Here is a 17,209-nt window from a genome sequence, read left to right on the forward strand (position 1 = left end):
TGCTCCAGTCACCCGCGGCTGGCTTCAGATTGTCTGACCAGACTGACATGGATAACCACCCAGCTCTCTCTCTCACTCTCTTTTGCTTGAGTCAGCTTTCCCAAGTTGATCTTTTCGGCTCTTTGAGCTCTGCAACTCCGACGTGAATCGATGAGGTTGTCTCGAACATCACTTCTTTGAACTGAGATTACTGAGACTCCAATGGTCCTGAATAGTGTGACATTGGGCTCGTTGCTTCTGGAGCTTCGAGATCCTGCGCTTACGATCTTCACGAGATGGATTCGTGATGAGTTTAGGCGATGCGGACAGCTGAGAACGACTGGCCGACATTTGCGACTCATCTCCTAATTTATTGCCACTGGCGCTTATATACATATCATGGGAATAGCTGCTACGCCGCAATCTCCATCTCCTCGCTTCGAGGCCCGCGTGGTCCGCTGGACAGCTGGACATCCGACTTGAGGCCCGTCTATAGCCGCCGGTCGGGGATCTGGCCGGATGGCATTCCCATACCGGAGGTCCGTCCGTTCGTATCCACTTCACGGAGCCGCAGCCTTCACACTAGAGGTAACGGGGCCGACCAGTTCCTCTTCTTCAGAAAAAGCCACAAGCTAGCGGGGCCCCGCCGTCCCAAGAAAAGCTTGTATCAAGATGCTTCCTCTTTCCACCCAAAAGTTCAGCTGCCAGTGTAGTCCGCAAAGTCTAGAATACGAAACAGACAAGACTCGGACATATTGATTCATAAGAACCTCAATATTGTATTCCTAGTCTCTAACTTGAGTATTAAGGGCACGATATGAGCCATTAGTATTGTTTTGCTTTAGCTTCAAGTCGGTGGAAGATCACACGTCTCGTTGAATTTGGAAGTGGAACCGACACTGGTGCAGACACTCCCCATCTGCACTCAGCGCAGCGATGGATCTCCTTCGAAAGTACTTACAGTGTGCTGTAACATCCTTTCTAACTGTGCCCTCGGCAAAATTTCTCAGTTGGAACTGGTGGAGTATTAACCGCAGCCTGAGCAACCAATCAGACAGTTGAACTAAGAATCTTGAAACAAGAAGGCAAGGATGACCGTTTAGCTGATCGTGGAGTTCTCCTCGCTGTGGGAAGCTGGCTCGTTAGACTCGTGTTGGGGAAGACACTGAAGCATTTTCACTCGTCGAGAACGGAAAACCATTCCACCAGTTTACCAAAAATCCACCAGAATCGACCTCGGTCGCCTCTTTCAACAACGACAATGATCGACGAGCTGTGCAAGCTGATCTGCCTTCTCCAGCTCCTTTCAAATGTCAAAATGAATCCAGTCGACCGGTCACTCCGATGATCATCACGGGGATAACCTAAAAAAACATCTTCCATCACAAAGCCCGATTACTGATGTTGTCACAGGAGGAAATCGCCGATTCTCTTTGTGATAGCATCGATCCTGTATAGATAGGTAATGCCCATCCTCTTACCTTGCAAGGCCTTGTTGACGCTGGGCTCGATACGTGTAAACATTCCAAGCCAGCGGACGTGCATGAGACATCTCAGATGCAACTAATCACTCGAGTTACTCCCTCACGTTAACAATGGCATATTCCGCCTCGAGTAGCTACAGGGCTACACGGCGGCTTGTAAGATGGAATGCGACAGTCGGAAAGCCCGCTCGTTTGACCCGAGGGATGCCAGGTTTCGGCGGTCCCGTGTGGATCCGATCTCGGCGCCCCTCCGGCAGAATTCGTTCTTATAGCGGTCCGGGCCGGTCTGGTTCTGCGCGCAGCGTTCTCCGTGACATTCGAATCCACGCAGACGGAGCCACTCTGGCAGTTCCATACAGGTGCCGGAGACACGCTGAGAACTTCCATCACCATACTTCGCGACAATCAAACCAGGTCCCGTCCTCAGATCCGGGCTCTAGTGCCTGCCGGTTCCAAGTTGTGAACCTGGGCGATCGCCCCCAGGACATGGAACCAAAACACCGGTTTCGCCAGCACTTTAAAACCACTATGTAGAGACTTCGTCTGTGGGATCCAATTCTCGCCCTGGCAGTCACCAATTTTCAGACTTTGAACTCCACGAGTCCTCAGGCTCGCAGATGGCTGATCTCCGCAACCAAGACCAATGCTCCTGGCTCCTTGCTCCTGATCCTTCACAGACCAGACGGATCGCCACATCTGAGAAGAACTACGGAAGCAGGATATCGGCCATGCTTTCGGCTATCGACGTTTACGAGACAACTTGCACGTCTGAAAAGTGCATTTAGCACCGCCCCCTTCAAGTTACAGTACCCGGTATTTGCCAGTTGCTGCTCGCTTCGAGCGGATCTTGTAAACAATCCCTTCTCTTTGCCCCATCCTGGGTCCAATGCCTGCCCAAATCCACATAGGATCGGAATCATCCCCCATACACACGCGAGGTTTCGTGCCGTTGTCACCAGGGTTTGTTCAGCCTCAACTTCATGCATGCCCCTTGCTTGGCCCTGTGACTCTGGGGAATCCGAGAAAGCAGACGAGATCAAGCTAGGCCGACTCAAGTCGCGCTTTCATTGGGACCTTTGTGGTATTTTGGTTCCCATTGGGAGAAGCTAGGCCCTTTCCTTGAGACTTCTTTCCATCATGGGGACTGCTCCTTTACCTTAAGTTCCATCGCTACGGCAGTTGGCATGGGGATAAAACATGTTTGTTTCCTCTCCGGCCTCATGCTCGGGTAGACCCCCTCGCTTACCCCAAAACTCGCAACCCTAGCCCCATAGGCCAACCAAGGGGTAAATAACGTCTTCAAAGGCTTCTTCAATACTTGTTAGCACCAGAAAGCAATTGTCGAAACACAGCAAGACGTGCCTCTAAAACGGCCCCAAACTCTGTGCTACAAAATACGGGGGCACTGGGTGTTCGGCGGGTTGGGGGTCGTCGATATGAAGCACAGGGGTTAACTTAAAGGTAGGACTCAGGAGCCAAACAAGGGCGGACAAGGGGAACCATTAACTACCGGACAACAGTTTGACCAATACAACAGACCCTGATGACACGCCACACACACGAGGCATCACCGGGTTGGGTCACATAATACCTGGCACGTATTATATCGGACCCTCGATATTAATGAGGCATCAATGCGGACTGGAGGCGTCGCTTCCCAAAGCTCCCCACTTTGTCAAGGAGCAGGAGAAGAAAACAAAAACGACGTGGGTAATATGCGGGGTCCAGTTGAAGACGGGTTGGGCGTGTGGGCGGACGGGAGATTGCGCCGTGCCGCTGTTTTCTCGACTGGGCCTTTTGAAGAGCGGGTTGAGACGGGAGGCTCTTCAGACCTCGTTTGAACACATTCTGCTGACACCAGCTAACCTTTTGAAGGATTGCTGATTCAAGAAGCGAAGAGACTCGGTCATGGCGCCATCGAATTATCCACCAGAAGCTATCGACTGCATGTGTGGTGTATCGTAGAGCTATGATGACATTCAACCTCCAAGGATCTTCACTTTGCCCCTTTGCAAGTTGGAGGAGACAGCCCAATCAGAAACCTGAATTGGGCTCGCCCCATCAGGCCCTGAACCGCTATAGTCGTGCAGTAGTCTTCCGCTTTTTAGCTTCGCATGCGCACATGGCTAAAGAGGGGCCCGAAAGGGAGTACTTCTGGGAGCTTTTGGCATTGGGCCTTGTTTTTGAACTGTGCTCCTTGAAAGTCGAGACTGCTCATAGGCTCGTGAACTGCTCTCGCGATGACGGCTTTCATACAAACGACAATATAAATGGAAAACCCCTCACTTGACTTGGGGCATTGGGCTTTCGTTCCGTTCCCGCAGTTCTGGATCCCAATCGATCCCTTGCTTGACTCACGACGATCGATTTTTTGGGCGCCCAGTCGACGGGCCGTCTTTTCTGGAGGTGGGAGGGATTGCAGAATCATGCCGCCGCAACAACACTCCCTGACTTCCCACCATTGGGTCAAGTTGACTGCGCACGCCCTGCAGAACACTTTACATATATCTTCCGGTACACGACGCAGCAGTTCTGCATCGTCTTGCAGCTCCTTGGCCAATCCCATCATTGGATTGTTCCGGCTTATACCAACCCGAGTGGAGTGGAGGCTCGTCGATATTCAAAGTCTTAGTTTTCTCGGCCCCGGACATGTCTGGCATCAGTGGTATGAAGGTAACCGTCAGGTGTGTCTAGGAACACCCTACTGTATCCTCTTTCGGCTCTTCCAACCATCGGTCGCCTCTCGCTCGTGGCTTGACTGTTGTGTTGGTTGTGTTGGTTGGTATATGTGTTGAAGCCATCAATTTCCTATTTCTCTCCTCTGGTGTTGGCTGGCTGCTCCTCACCGGCCTTCTGGTTCTGTGCTCTCTCATCTAGGGTTGAGACCGCCCCCAAGTCAAGTCAAGTCAAGTCACATCACCCGTTCATCTCATTTCATTGGGGGGGTTTATCGTGCTGGCTGGGTATTGAGCGTCTTCTCTTAGCTTGTCATATCAAACCACTCTCCACTCTTTCCACACCCTCATCCTTGCCGCCATCATCTTGTTTACTCCTTTGCCCTTTTTGGCACCAAGTTCCGCTATCGATTGCAATTTTAATATCATCTCTATACCCACCCGGGACTTGCCGGCAGCGAGTGGACATCTTGATTGTGGTTCAGCTTAGGTTGAGGTTGAATGCTCAACGCCTAGGTAGGTTAGGGGATCACGCGTTGGTCTCCCGTGGACCAAGTCCCGTGTCATTGTTACTACCTACCTTGGTGTAGTGTGCTGATGTCAGGAGCTCACCAACCCAACAACAGAGTGAAATCAAACAAGGAGAGGCCCCAAGGAAGAGCCCAAGACGATCTATCTGATCGGGTCGTTATTAGGCGTGGACCAGTCAGGGGAGACAAGGGATTTCCGAATTGCGCAGTGGAGGAACAGGGACGTCGAGTATCCACAGGTCCGGGATTCGAGAGCAACGGCGTCGAACGGCGCGGGTCCAGTTTCGCACCATGACATCGTCCAGCTTGGGGGAACAGGCGGCCGGCCAGGGCCTTGCCCCTGGGGCTGCTTCCACATTTCACTTCGCAGTGGACTCGTTCAGCGCACAGCCCACAACGCTTCCCCATTCACAACCCACAGGTTCACCTGGACGCACACAATTGCGCATCGCCGAGAACAGAAAGAGGAGCACGGACAGCGCCGGAACTCGAACTCCTGGGGGAAAGAACCACCACTCCACCGTCATCACCTCCAACCTCAACACCAACCAGCTGCCCAGGCCTGGATCCAACCTTGACACTTACAACAACACCACGGCAACTGCTGCTCCCCGTAACAACATACAAGTAAAACTAGCAACCGGCAACGGCAGTGGCACTTTGAACTTTTCGCAGACTGCTGATGAGAGCAACGTCCATCACACACACCGTCAGCACCACAACTCCTCCAAACTTCCCGCTTTTCGCTTCGCCGACCTGAAAAGGAAAAAGGACGCATCACTTTTCCCTCCTTCGCTGCCGCTCCTGCAGCAACACATCCACATCCCACCTTCACCTAATAAGAAATCTAGACGGGGCTCAGTCTCGTCGCCAGCTGGAGACCCTGTGCAATTACCTCTTGACCTAAAGCTAGCCGCAACTGCCAGTCCACCACAATTTAACCAGCAGCAACAACAAAAGCAACCCCAACCGACTAGCCCATTTAATCATAATCTCGTCAACCGCCCCCAGCGTTCTGCTGAAGAACGATCGACCTCGACTACCGCTGCTGCAGCAACACCGCCAAGACAAGCCCACAAGCGATTACAAGACTCTCCTGCCATTCGAGCCTCGACGTTCCAGCCCTTTTCGCCAACAGCACAGAAGTCGTCTATTGGCTCAAAACGCCCAGCCTCTTCCGTCTGCGATAGCCAGAGTGCCGCCAGGGGCCCGTATGTGTCGAGATACCGGTCTGCATCCATCGTGACACCTTTTGGAAAACGTCGGCAAACAACCTCGATCGGACTTTTACCTTCCATCGATACTGCGCAGGACCCACGCCAACCGGTACCGCCCGCGACCCCCAAGTCGAGGAAGATTAATGAGAAGAGGAAATCCCGCCCGCCAGCCTCTTCCTCCAAACCCGCCATTGTTCTGAGTGCCTCCGGTCCCGGCTCCGGAGGGCAAACAAATACGTCGCAGACCCGGCTATTGCGCTCCTCGACATTTCGCGACAACTTGCTGCTCGACTACGACTACGATCCCGGGCGCACTGTGGGCGATACAAACGAGGGGGACATGTCGAACTCAACCCAGAGAGACCGCGCATTGAGGGCCCTGGAGGGTAGACGGGATGACGATATGTCGCGAATGACACCACCAGACTCAGCTACAGCAGCTTCCGACAATGAAAATACGGCCGAAATCTTTATGAATATTGCCCGCGAGGATCCAGCACCGCGGCCGGCGCAAACCCGGACTGAGGATCAGAGCGCAATTGTAAGTCGCTTTATCCGGGGTGGCGTTTGCTATTCGCCTGCGGAATTTGCGCGGTAGCTTATTGGCTAACTGGCGGACAGTCACGCATAAACCGAACCTCCTCCCACCGCCGACCACTGTCTACAGCGATACCCTCATACCAGACGTCATCACCGCCCCAGGTGTCTTCTCGCCGACTTTCCGATTCCCGCGAAACAACCGCGTCCAGAAGCCGGCTGCTTTCAGACCCACGAACAACGCGAGAACCGAATTTCCAAGGCATCACAAGTCGCCTGAATACCAACATACCGCAAGAGGATCTTGGTCGCTCCCAGTCTGTTCGAACGTCCCTCAGACAGAATCCACCAACGCCCCGGCAGATAGCGTTCCAGGATGCTTACGAGGCGGGCGCCGGACTTTCTCGAAGATCGTCAATGGCAGAGATCTCGTCCGTCGGGCGGAATCAGCAATATCGGATTTCGAACCTTGCTGTTGGCGGCCGGATCTACAACTCGTCCCCATTAGTTCCCCGGGCTCCTGAACCGCAAAGACTGGAACCACCTCAGAACGTGGAGACAAATCAAGGCAACGAAGGAACAGATTCATCAGCATCGACGGCGGACCCCTCTACTGTCTGGGATGAGCTGGACGACCTAAAGTCTCGCATTCATAGGTTGGAGTTGACGGGCAAGAAGCCACCGTCGGGGGCAGGAAATTCTAGGAGTTCAGAGGAGCGTCCGCCTACAGCGACGACCAATGCTACAACCATGTCCGCGTCGCCGAAGCGTGGATCGGGAGGAACTACGGTTAACCACGGAGAGACGGCTAGTAATGCGTCATCACGGGAAACACAACCCATTCTCCTATCAGCGCTGTCAAAGACCAAAGGGCTGATCAGTGCTGAAGTATTCAATGCCATTGAGTCGGCAGCAAACGACGCTTTGGCTTTGACTTCCATGATTGGTGCTGCCGGACAACCAGGGCCAATTTCAAGCGGTGCCAGTGTTGTTGGGGGCTATGGCAGTGGTGTCACGGACCGACAGCTCCGAAGGAAAGCGGATAGTATCTGCAGGAGCTTGACTGAGTTGTGCATTGCATTGACGGATGAAGCTAACCAGTCCAAGCCGGCTCAACCCGCAGCTCCCAGCCGCGAGACTGAAAAGGCCATAACACCGACAACAGCTACCAAGTTCACAGGCATCACGGGCCAGCGACGATCGAGTATCATTGCAGAGACAGCATTGCCGCAACCGAGCGCTACTAGTCCAAGGGCTCCGACGACAATGGAACAGCGAAGGATATCACTCTTGGCTGCGAGTGCTCTACCGAGTCCGAGGAATGCAGCTATGCCAGCTACCCCAGTTGACTTTGGTACACCTGGGCGAAAGTCGTCATTGCTATTGGCTAGGAACCGTCGGGTTGCGGTAGAGGAACCTGAGGAGCAAGTTGCCGGCAGAAGGTCGTCGCTGCTTTTGAGGAGCCGGAGAGTAGGACAAGAGGAACAAGAAGAGATGCAAGCGGAGGGTCGTAAGACGTCGCTGCTGCTCCGTTCCCGAAAAGTCTTTAACGAAGAGGACGAGGACCGGTACCGCACCCCGTCCAGGGCCATAACAGAGGTCAATGGACTGCGAGGTGCTCCACGGGAATTTACCGGCCAAACTTCGTCTCCTCCTGACAAATCTCCGCTTGGTTCTTCGGCTTTGCCCCGCAGGCGATTGATCCCTACCTCGATAAGTTCGAGGCTGGGTACTCCTACCGCTCCTGTAATACAGCCTTCAGCCAGTCGTCGATACCTTGACAGGGTAGCAGACGGACAACGGGAGACGGTTGTTGCTAGCAGCTATGCGGAAAGGCTTGCGGAAGAGAGGGCACAGCGCCAGCTGTCGCTGGGTCAGACGGCGATGCTCAATCGGACTGGTAGTATCAGCCGACGGACTCGTGACTCTGGGATACCCAGCATCTCCACGTCGAACTTGCAACAGCAGCAGCAACAGCAATATCAACAACAGCAGCAGCAACAAGCCAACGCGCAGCAGGTTGGCGGGTACAGATAAACAGGAAAAAGTTAACGAATTGAGGAATCGAGGAGGTAGGAGGAGAGGAGGTAATCGTGGCCGTGGCCGTGGGCGGTTGGTGGTGGGAGAGAGTAAAAAATCGCGGGAAAATCATGTCCCCTTATGACGTTTAGACCAACCATGCTGTTCATGAAAGTGTAACACCATCAACAACAACAACAACAACACAACAACACTATTTCGACATATACCATTTCTGGGCGTGGGGCGTTGTCTTTTATTATACCTTTTTCTTTTTTTCTTTTTCTCCGTCTTTCGTGTCCGTGTAATCGACAAATACGAAGCGGAAACAGCCAGTCGGGAGGAATCCGCACACACATCCTACAGACTTTCTTCATTCGTTCAACATTTCTATCTTCAGGGGCTCGGAGGGCAGAGCTAGAGAAAGCCTTTCACTTTTTTTCTTTTACGAATACGGAACCTTGAGAAAGGCGGAAACATCACATCGCATCTTTTTGTAACGAATCTCTTTTGTCAATATCATCCGTGCCTCCTCTGCCTTTTCAAGGACAGGACGGTGAAAGGGGGAAGAGGAGGGGAGGGGACTGGACTGGACTGGAGAGTCAGCATACAAGCATACAGCATAGTAGCGCGTTTTTGCAACAATGAATGCATCTACATCTACAGTCCCTCATCAACAAACAGTTGTTACATTTAACATTTTGCACATGTATACACGGATGGATGGGACTGGGCGTTGCGAGCATTCAAACTCATTAACGGCGACTTGTCGAATACCATGGGCGGATGGGGATGCTTTGCTTCTCTTACCTAGGTGATGGTGACTCGGTAAGGGTATCTCTGGGGTGGTTACCTGGTGTTGGTCGGAAGAAGGGAGAAATGTGGTGGGATTGGTAGATATCTTTGGAATTTTGATCCATTATCATCATTTTTGTACTTCTCTCCCATCACCATCGTGCATCGGTGTAGACAGTATTAGCAGCGAAGAAAAACCGTATTACAAGTATTTTTGCAAAAAGAATAAAATTGGCCATCATAGTCACATCTCTGACTTTGGTAATCTAGCAACTCCCTAGCAAGTTGGTTCGGTAGTGACTCATGTCGGCGTGATTCAATTTGTAAGTTCTATCTTTGTCTGCTCAAATCACATTAGTTCAAGCCCGTCAAGTATCAACGAGACTCGAGTTGTATCGGGGGCAAATCGTAACGGTCCGTATGATTTCATGATGCGGGTCTCCTGCGCAAAAACTTGCGTATATTACGGTAACGAAATGTGTCGGCTGACTTTGGCTCTACAACAAATGGATGTATATACGCATAGGATCCTATATATTTTGTACCGACGTCCATCGTCCCATCCCATCCCATCCATCATCATCCGTCACCGTCAAACCAAGCTCTTCTCTTTCCATTCATTCCTTTGAGTCACAACCAAACACCACAGGGGAAGACCAATCTGAATGAGAAGGTGTGTGTGTGCTTTTTGGCTGCTGCCTGCCTATCCTTGACTCCAGTGAATCAAAAATTCAAAACTTGTTCACCCACCAGTTGACCCAGTTCGCTAACAATAAATTTTCCTTGCATCAGCATCAGCACCGTTGTGACAATTGGACGACTTCCATTCACACCAGCTTTGCAACTTTCGAGGGTCATCGCTGCCAGACAAGCACGCTCACTCATTCACAGGTAAAACTCTCACACTGAAAGATTCTCCGTATTGAAGTTGCCAATCCACTCACTAACCCGCTCACAGCACAACAATCGCAAATACCGCCAAACCCTATCACTACCACCACCATTACCACAAAATGTCTGAAGACCAATCCATTCACCACGCCGATCTCGCCGACCGCGCCGCTGCTGACTCCAGCTCCCGCGGCGGCGGTCGCGGTCCCAAATCCGGCCGTGGCGGCGGCGGACGTGGCGGTCATGGCGGTCATGGTGGTCATCGCAAGGGTGGTGGTGGTCGCGACGTCGACCTCTCCCGCGCCCTTTCCAAGCTGCTCCGCCACCAAGCCTCCTCAGCAGGCATCACGCTCGACGCGGAAGGATATGCTCCCCTGGACAAGGTTCTTGCGTGGGGTCCGATCAAGTCACTGAAGCCTACGTTTGAAGAGATCCTGAAGGCTGTTAGGGAGAGCGATAAACAGCGGTTTGCTATCAGGTTGGCGCCTGGAAAGGAGAATGAGACGAGTAAGGAGGCGAGCGATTGGTTGATTAGAGCTAATCAGGGGCATTCGATCAAGTTGGAGAGTGAGGGGCTCTTGAAGCGGCTGGTACTACCCGGGCAGGAGGGACAGCCACAACAGGAGAGCGAGGGAGGAACCGTGCCAGTTCCCGAGACGGTAGTCCACGGTACTTACTTCGCTTTCTGGGACAAGATCATCGAGAGCGGCGGGCTGAAAGCCATGGGTCGGAACCACGTGCATCTCTCCACGGGACTTCCCGAAGACACAGAAACTGGTGTCATCAGCGGGATGAGGAGAGATGCGGAGGTCTTGGTTTTTGTGGATGTTGAGAGGAGTATCAGGGAGGCAGAGGAAACCGGGATCAAGTGGTGGATGAGCGACAATGGGGTGGTGTTGACGGAAGGCGATAAGGACGGGTTGGTCCCGCTTAAGTATTTCAAGGAGGTTAGGGGCAGGAGACAGGGCGTGGGGTTGTTGTGGAAGGATGGAGAGAAGGTGGCGGGTTTACCGGAGGGGTTAGAGATTAGGATGCCGATGGGTAAGGGGAGGGCTGGTGGTGGTGGTGGTGGTGGAAAGGGGGGAAGAGGTGGAGGACGTGGTGGGCATGGTGAACATGGACATGGACGTGGTGGAAGGGGAGGTCACGGGAAGGGAGGGAGAGGGAGAGAGGAAAAGGAAAAAGGTGAGGAGGTGAAGCCTCAGGAGGTGGACTCGCAGTAGATGGATGGATGAGCCGCCAGATTACCTCTATCGATTATGCGGTAGAGTCAAGAGTAAAGAGCAACAAAATATCAAATCAAGACACCAGATCTGGCTTTTCTTGAAGTTGCAGTAAGTTTCAAAAGCAATGTAGCCACCTAATGCCGCAAAATGATCCAAACATGGCCATATTCCCCTTCCCAACCAATGGCTCCAGTAAGGACTATGCGTACAAGACACTTTTGTTGTTGTTGATAATAGTACATGAAGAGACACAAGAAAACATGGGTTACAAAAGGAAATCAAGCCCGTGTTCATTAACCGCCACCATTCCATCACCCTATTCCACTAACCATGCCCAAAGAAAGAGAAAAAACAGAAAAATAGAACGATATATGCGAACACATTTTTTTTTTTCCTTCCACGCTCACCCATACCGTACCGGTCCATCAACTCAAAAAAAAAAAAAAAACCATTCATTACCACCGCTTTTTTTGCCTTTTGAACACCTCCCCAACCGAAAACAAAGACTACTGCCTCCCTCTAGTAAGGGTATAATATATGTGGTTGGTAAATGTTCCATGTAGTGATTGATAAATAGGTACCTTGTGTTTGGTAGATGTAGATGATACGCACAGTAAGTGGATAGAAATAAGAGCAAAGATTGTACAGAGAGAGAGACCATTAAATATGTATACCTGGAAGAGAAACAGGAAAGACGGGGAGAAAAATATGTATGCGTTTTTAGATGTGTACTTGAAAAGATGACATAAAACTTGTGGAAGTCTTGTAGATGCATTGGAACAACAGCGAAAACATGGAATGTTCCAGGTTCTCATCGGAATTGCTCAGCTTTGAAGGTGAGGGCTTGTTGGTGTTGGTGTTCTTGCTGTTGTTGTTGTTGTTGTTGTTGTTGTTGTTGTTGTTGTTGTTGTTGTTGTTGTTGTTGTTGTTGTTGTTGTTGTTGTTGTTGTTGTTGTTGTTGTTGTTGTTGTTGTTGTTGTTGTTGTTGTTGTTGTTGTTGTTGTTGTTGTTGTTGTTGTTGTTGTTGTTGTTGTTGTTGTTGTTGTTGTTGTTGTTGTTGTTGTTGTTGTTGCTGCAACTGCTGACTCCTTTTCCACGCTTCTCTCTGGTAACGTCTTCTTGAAGCTGTTGTCACTACCTGTATTAGCTTCCTGTCTGCCTTCAACCTTTCCATCAAAATCAAAAAAAGCAGAAGATGAACTTACCCAACTCCCTAGCCTTAACCCGATGCTCCTCCAAAACCCACTCATTCTCCCCCTTCACCAGCTCCTCCGGACACCTCCACATGAGCCCGATTGGATGTCCCAGAACCTTGGCCGCCTGCATAACCTGGACATGCACCGTCTGGAACCTGACCCCCTCATACTCGTCCCACGTCAACGGCAATTGTTTGCCCAGGTTTTTGGGATCGTACCGCGGCCGCTCGTCAAAGATGAGCGAAAACTTGTCCGAGTCTTCGGTGCGCGGCAGCTTGGCGTTCAACCGGTAGTAGTTGCAGTTCAGACCGCCTGCGGTGCGGTAGAGACCTGGGAAACGCGCGTTGTACCGCTTTTCGATCTCGGCCCATGGAACCTCGAGGTCGTCTTTGTGGTAGATGATAAACAGGTTTTGCTCGGGGGTGTATTGGATATTTTGCTTCTTGCCTTTGCTGTTATTGTTGTTGCTGGTGATGGATCTCTCTTCGTCGGGGACTTCGGATGTTTCGTCGTCTGTGTTTGGGCCGGGAGAGTATAATGAAGATGAGGATGATGAGGCAGACGAGCAGGTGGATGACTTGCGGTCACTATAGCTGCTGCGGTGGCGCAGAACAGCGGCGCTTTCGTATGGGGAGTGTCTGCTTGCCGTGCGATGGCTCTTGCTCGGGCGGGCTTGCAGTTTGTTGGTATAGGCGGAGAAACGGGATGAGAAACCACTTTCAAAAGTCGTCGATGCTTGTCTTTTCTTCTGGGGACTGGCGATCGATGATAGAGAAGCGGAAGAAGAGTTCTTGTAGCACACGTCTGGGACGGAGTAGGGCCGTGGCAGGAAAGGGGGTTGTCGGCTGCGCTGGGCTTGACTCGGGAATGTGGAAGACGAGGAGGAGATACTGCAGGTCGGTGATGACAGCGGGGTGAACATGCCTTGCTGGAAAGGCATGGTAAAGCGTGGTGAGGGATGGCCGGAAGATGTCTGGGGTCGATGCTGGCTGAGTTGATGCTCAAAAGGTGAGGGTACAGCATTCAAAATGTGGGAAATCGGAGGGAGGGAGAGTTGCTGTTGCTGCGGTTCGAGCAGACAGCGCATGTTGGACCCTGAGCGAGTGTCAAAGTTGTTCATGCTTGCCTTTCTCTTCAAGTCTGAGTCAGCAGAGGACACTGAGGAGGTGATGGAAAGCCCGGAGAGGGCTCCGGAGAAGTAGTCCGAGTCGACCGAGGGTCTTCTGCTCCAAGAAACGGACTGAAAGCTGCAACTGGGGCTCAACTGGATCGAGTTGGGTGTGGAAGGTGGTGATGGGAAGGATAGTTCGTTGAGTCTGATGTTGGGGAGTTTGATAGGAGCGAGTGTCCTCGACTCGAACTCTGCCCCAGAAGACAAGCGTTGTGAGGTTGTGGAAGATATGATGATAACTTGTAATGTTGAAGTTGTTGTCTGAAGTTGTGATGATGATTGAAGTAAACCGATGCTGCGATACTATCGTGGTTTTGACGAGGTGGGGCTCGAAGCGGTTTATGTAAAGATTTCTCGACTGTGAGGGCTCGAAGTGAGGCAAACGATGGACAAGAACGGACAATGTGATGATACAAAGCAAGTATGTAAGTGGTGATGCTTGTAGGTAATCCGAGACCCTGGATGGAGATCATCAAGGGACCATAACCCCTATATACTTAACGAATGGGGCCTGGGGAGGGAAAAGAGGTGGGTGATGAGGGAGGGGGGGAAGTAGGTATGACATCTGCAACCTTGTCGTCTCCATCGTTTTGAAGACAGGCATCCTGTAGGTGTGGCAGATAGATATCTTCCCCCATTGCATTTGGTAGCATGCGAGTTTCATGATAACATAGACATATCAGGCAGCCCAAAAGACAGACTAACCCATCCGTAATCAATCGGCATTGCTCTCCCAGGGCAGTTAGCCAGAAATTGAAGGTGAGCAACAGGTACAGTGAGCCGGTGAGATAGCAGTGTAGCCAAGGTAGGTAGGGTAGACAAGTGGGGATCACTAGTACACAGGACCTACATGAGCATGCCTACCTTGTCTAGTTTTCTTCCTAACATGTGTGTTTGTTGTCGTCCCCCATTAGCGGGTAAGCCAGTCTCTGATGTGATCCTTTCTCCTCATTGACTTGTCAGGCCTCGTCTCTGCCCTACCAGTTATGCCCCCCTGCCCTACTACACAGAAACCATGTCGTCGACATGGGACCCCGTATTCGCCAAGCGGCCGTTGGCCGATGGGCATGTCAACTTTTGGACAACGACGACCACTTTCAGTTAGATGAGTAGTAGGGGTATGTGGCAGTAAGGGATGTCTGGTGTCGTTCGTAAGTCGTAACTGTCGTAGTGGCCCCCGGCCGGGTATCGCAGCCAGGACCTAAGAAAGGCCAAGTCCTGTTATGAGCGGCATACATAGTCTAATGTCTGAGACAAGCAGGCGGCGAATTAGTCTCAATCAGCCGCCAGACGCTCTTTTCTTGACTCTGGCTCGTCTCTGGTTCAAAGGGTATTGTATCACTCAGTTGCGGGGCAGGGGCGCGAACTTGTTTTTGCTTCTTCCAGGCGTACTATGAAGTCTCCAACAAGCTTCATCCATGAATGTTAGCATCAGTCTGTTCCCAAGAACTTGGAATCCGAAGACATCATGATTACTGAAATAGCAGCAAATGAGGGGATAATGTGATGTATGTAGCAGTCATTGAAGTCGAGTTTCGGCTTGGCATGGGCGGCCAAGTAAAAGATGGGGTCCTAGCCGTAACCCTAAGGATCAAGATCTGGAACTTGCCGCTGTAGACGACTCCAGTAGGTATCTTCCTAGAGCTAGTCAATTAGTGCTGTACCGGATTCTGGAAGAGGCAGTAACCTCGGGACGCCAACGTGCTTGAGTTTGGTCTTCCTTTTTGTTGGAGGAGTAAAGGGTCCGGGATCGATGCTGGTGGTGTAGCATCTCGCTTTCGAGATCCGAACGCCGGTCTACTTGTTGGAAGTACCTCATGTAGGCTACAACACAAGAAACCCTAAAACCCTTTGTTTACTTGACCAATTGGGATCGCTGGGCGTGGTTGAAGAAGGCAAGTCTGTCCACTTGCGGTTAGCGGCATTTTGTCGATTGGTTTTGAGCAATGGGTGTGAGTATTTGGGCTTGGAAAAGCCAAAGAGAGATATACCTGTGGAAGGGCCTTACACTGTGCGCATTGGACTTACCTAACCAGACTTCTCACATACTGCGTAGCTAGCCATGGCCCATGGCCTTGGTTAAGATCTCTGGAACCATACTCCTTTTAGTTTCAGGTGCATTTTCATCCTCTCACCATGCATGGAATCCATGGTGGTGTGTGTAAGGAATCTTGCCCATATACACTGTGTAACACTCGTCGTCGTCGCTCAGAGAAGCTTGACCCCGTCAAACTTCCCCCTCGTTTTTTTTTTTCATCGCGGTCCCTAAAACAAGGACCGGGGATAGTCCACCAACGTCGGCGATTAGTGTGTCAGAAGCACATTTTCAGCTTTAACTAAAGATTCAGGCCGGTGCAGCAGTAGTGTAGTTCAAGTTGGCTCCTCATGCCCCCCTCGAGAACGGCGCGGTGTCGTCTGTGAATGGTTCTTTCCAGCCTCTGAGAAGCGTGTGTTGCTGTCTGTCTGTCTGTCCGTCTGTCACAGGGACATTCACTTGCAGGTCTGCAGCCTGTGGGTTTCTTCGGCCGCGGTTCCTTTCTCGCAAAGAAGAACCGCTTCCAGCAAGCCCAGCTATCTGGTATACCCGTAGCGGTTGCTGTCGCGGTTATTAGCGTGTCGTGTGGTTAGCCTGGAGGTGTTGATGGACAAGGACAATAACCTGCACAGGATCAAAACCGAAGGGTCGGCACTGGCACAGCGGAAAACCACCTGCCCAGCTTATAGCCGGATACCTTACTCAAGGTAAGTTCAGAGGGCAGTGTCGAAGACGACGATGAAACTCGCCTCTTGTTGCTGTTCCCGCTCACAGAGAGACAGCGTTTCCCTCATCATAAGCCACAGTCGTACTCCCGGGGAACAGAAGGATGAACGCCAGGACGCCACCTCCAAGCTTTTGCTGGGACACAACCCTAAAGATTGTAGTGGGTGGACAACCCGGGGATTGTGTGATGCCCGGATCTGATACCAGTAGATCTGGTAACCTTTCCCGGATTTTGAAGTGACTGATGCTTCCCCCATTTCGAGTAGGTGGTGTTATCTAAAATGACGGCGCTGCCCTGTTCATTCCTCTATACACACACATATGTTAATATGTGGCTTCTTGCTCACCCGTATGTAGTAAATGGGTATGTGCCCAGGTGTTCTTTTACTGGATTGGCAATTTCCTAGGTTCTCTTCCCATGGCTTGCCCGTCTTGCATCGACTTCATTTTCTCGACAACAGTGAGAGTCATATCTTGTCCGGACCATGGATCTCAATCGACATTTTAATGGTCGCATTCTATTTGATGCTAGGGATCCAATTCGCCTTCTCGCTTGCCGTTGCCAAGGGCGGTAGTTTTGTACATAGAATAAATAATGTACAGTACCATCCATTCGTTCTGGCCTTTAATGGGTACGTAGGTAGCATCGTTCTTACCACAGTCCGGGAAACTGGAGAACGGGAATGTGGGCGGTAGAGCGGTGAACAGCGGGAATGACGAGACCTGAC

At 51.4% G+C, this 17,209-nt stretch overlaps 2 protein-coding genes across 2 annotated transcripts; both read left to right on the plus strand.

The window, feature by feature from the left end:
* The first annotated feature begins 3,803 nt into the window (after positions 1-3,803).
* SMAC4_00070 (uncharacterized protein) lies at positions 3,804-9,171 on the plus strand. Its single transcript, XM_003351480.2, has 2 exons — positions 3,804-6,426; positions 6,507-9,171. The coding sequence occupies exons 1-2, from the start codon at positions 4,960-4,962 to the stop codon at positions 8,457-8,459; spliced, it is 3,420 nt and encodes a 1,139-aa protein (XP_003351528.1). The 5' UTR covers positions 3,804-4,959; the 3' UTR covers positions 8,460-9,171.
* Positions 9,172-9,867: 696 nt separating this feature from the next.
* Positions 9,868-11,350, plus strand: SMAC4_00071 (uncharacterized protein; the record flags this gene model as incomplete). The annotated part of the gene is made up of 3 exons (XM_024655757.2): positions 9,868-9,909; positions 10,029-10,127; positions 10,195-11,350. The coding sequence occupies exons 1-3, from the start codon at positions 9,902-9,904 to the stop codon at positions 11,348-11,350; spliced, it is 1,263 nt and encodes a 420-aa protein (XP_024510975.2). The 5' UTR covers positions 9,868-9,901.
* Positions 11,351-17,209: the final 5,859 nt, after the last annotated feature.

This window comes from Sordaria macrospora, chromosome 4, assembly GCF_033870435.1.
Source record: "Sordaria macrospora chromosome 4, complete sequence".
Lineage (NCBI taxonomy): Eukaryota > Fungi > Ascomycota > Sordariomycetes > Sordariales > Sordariaceae > Sordaria > Sordaria macrospora.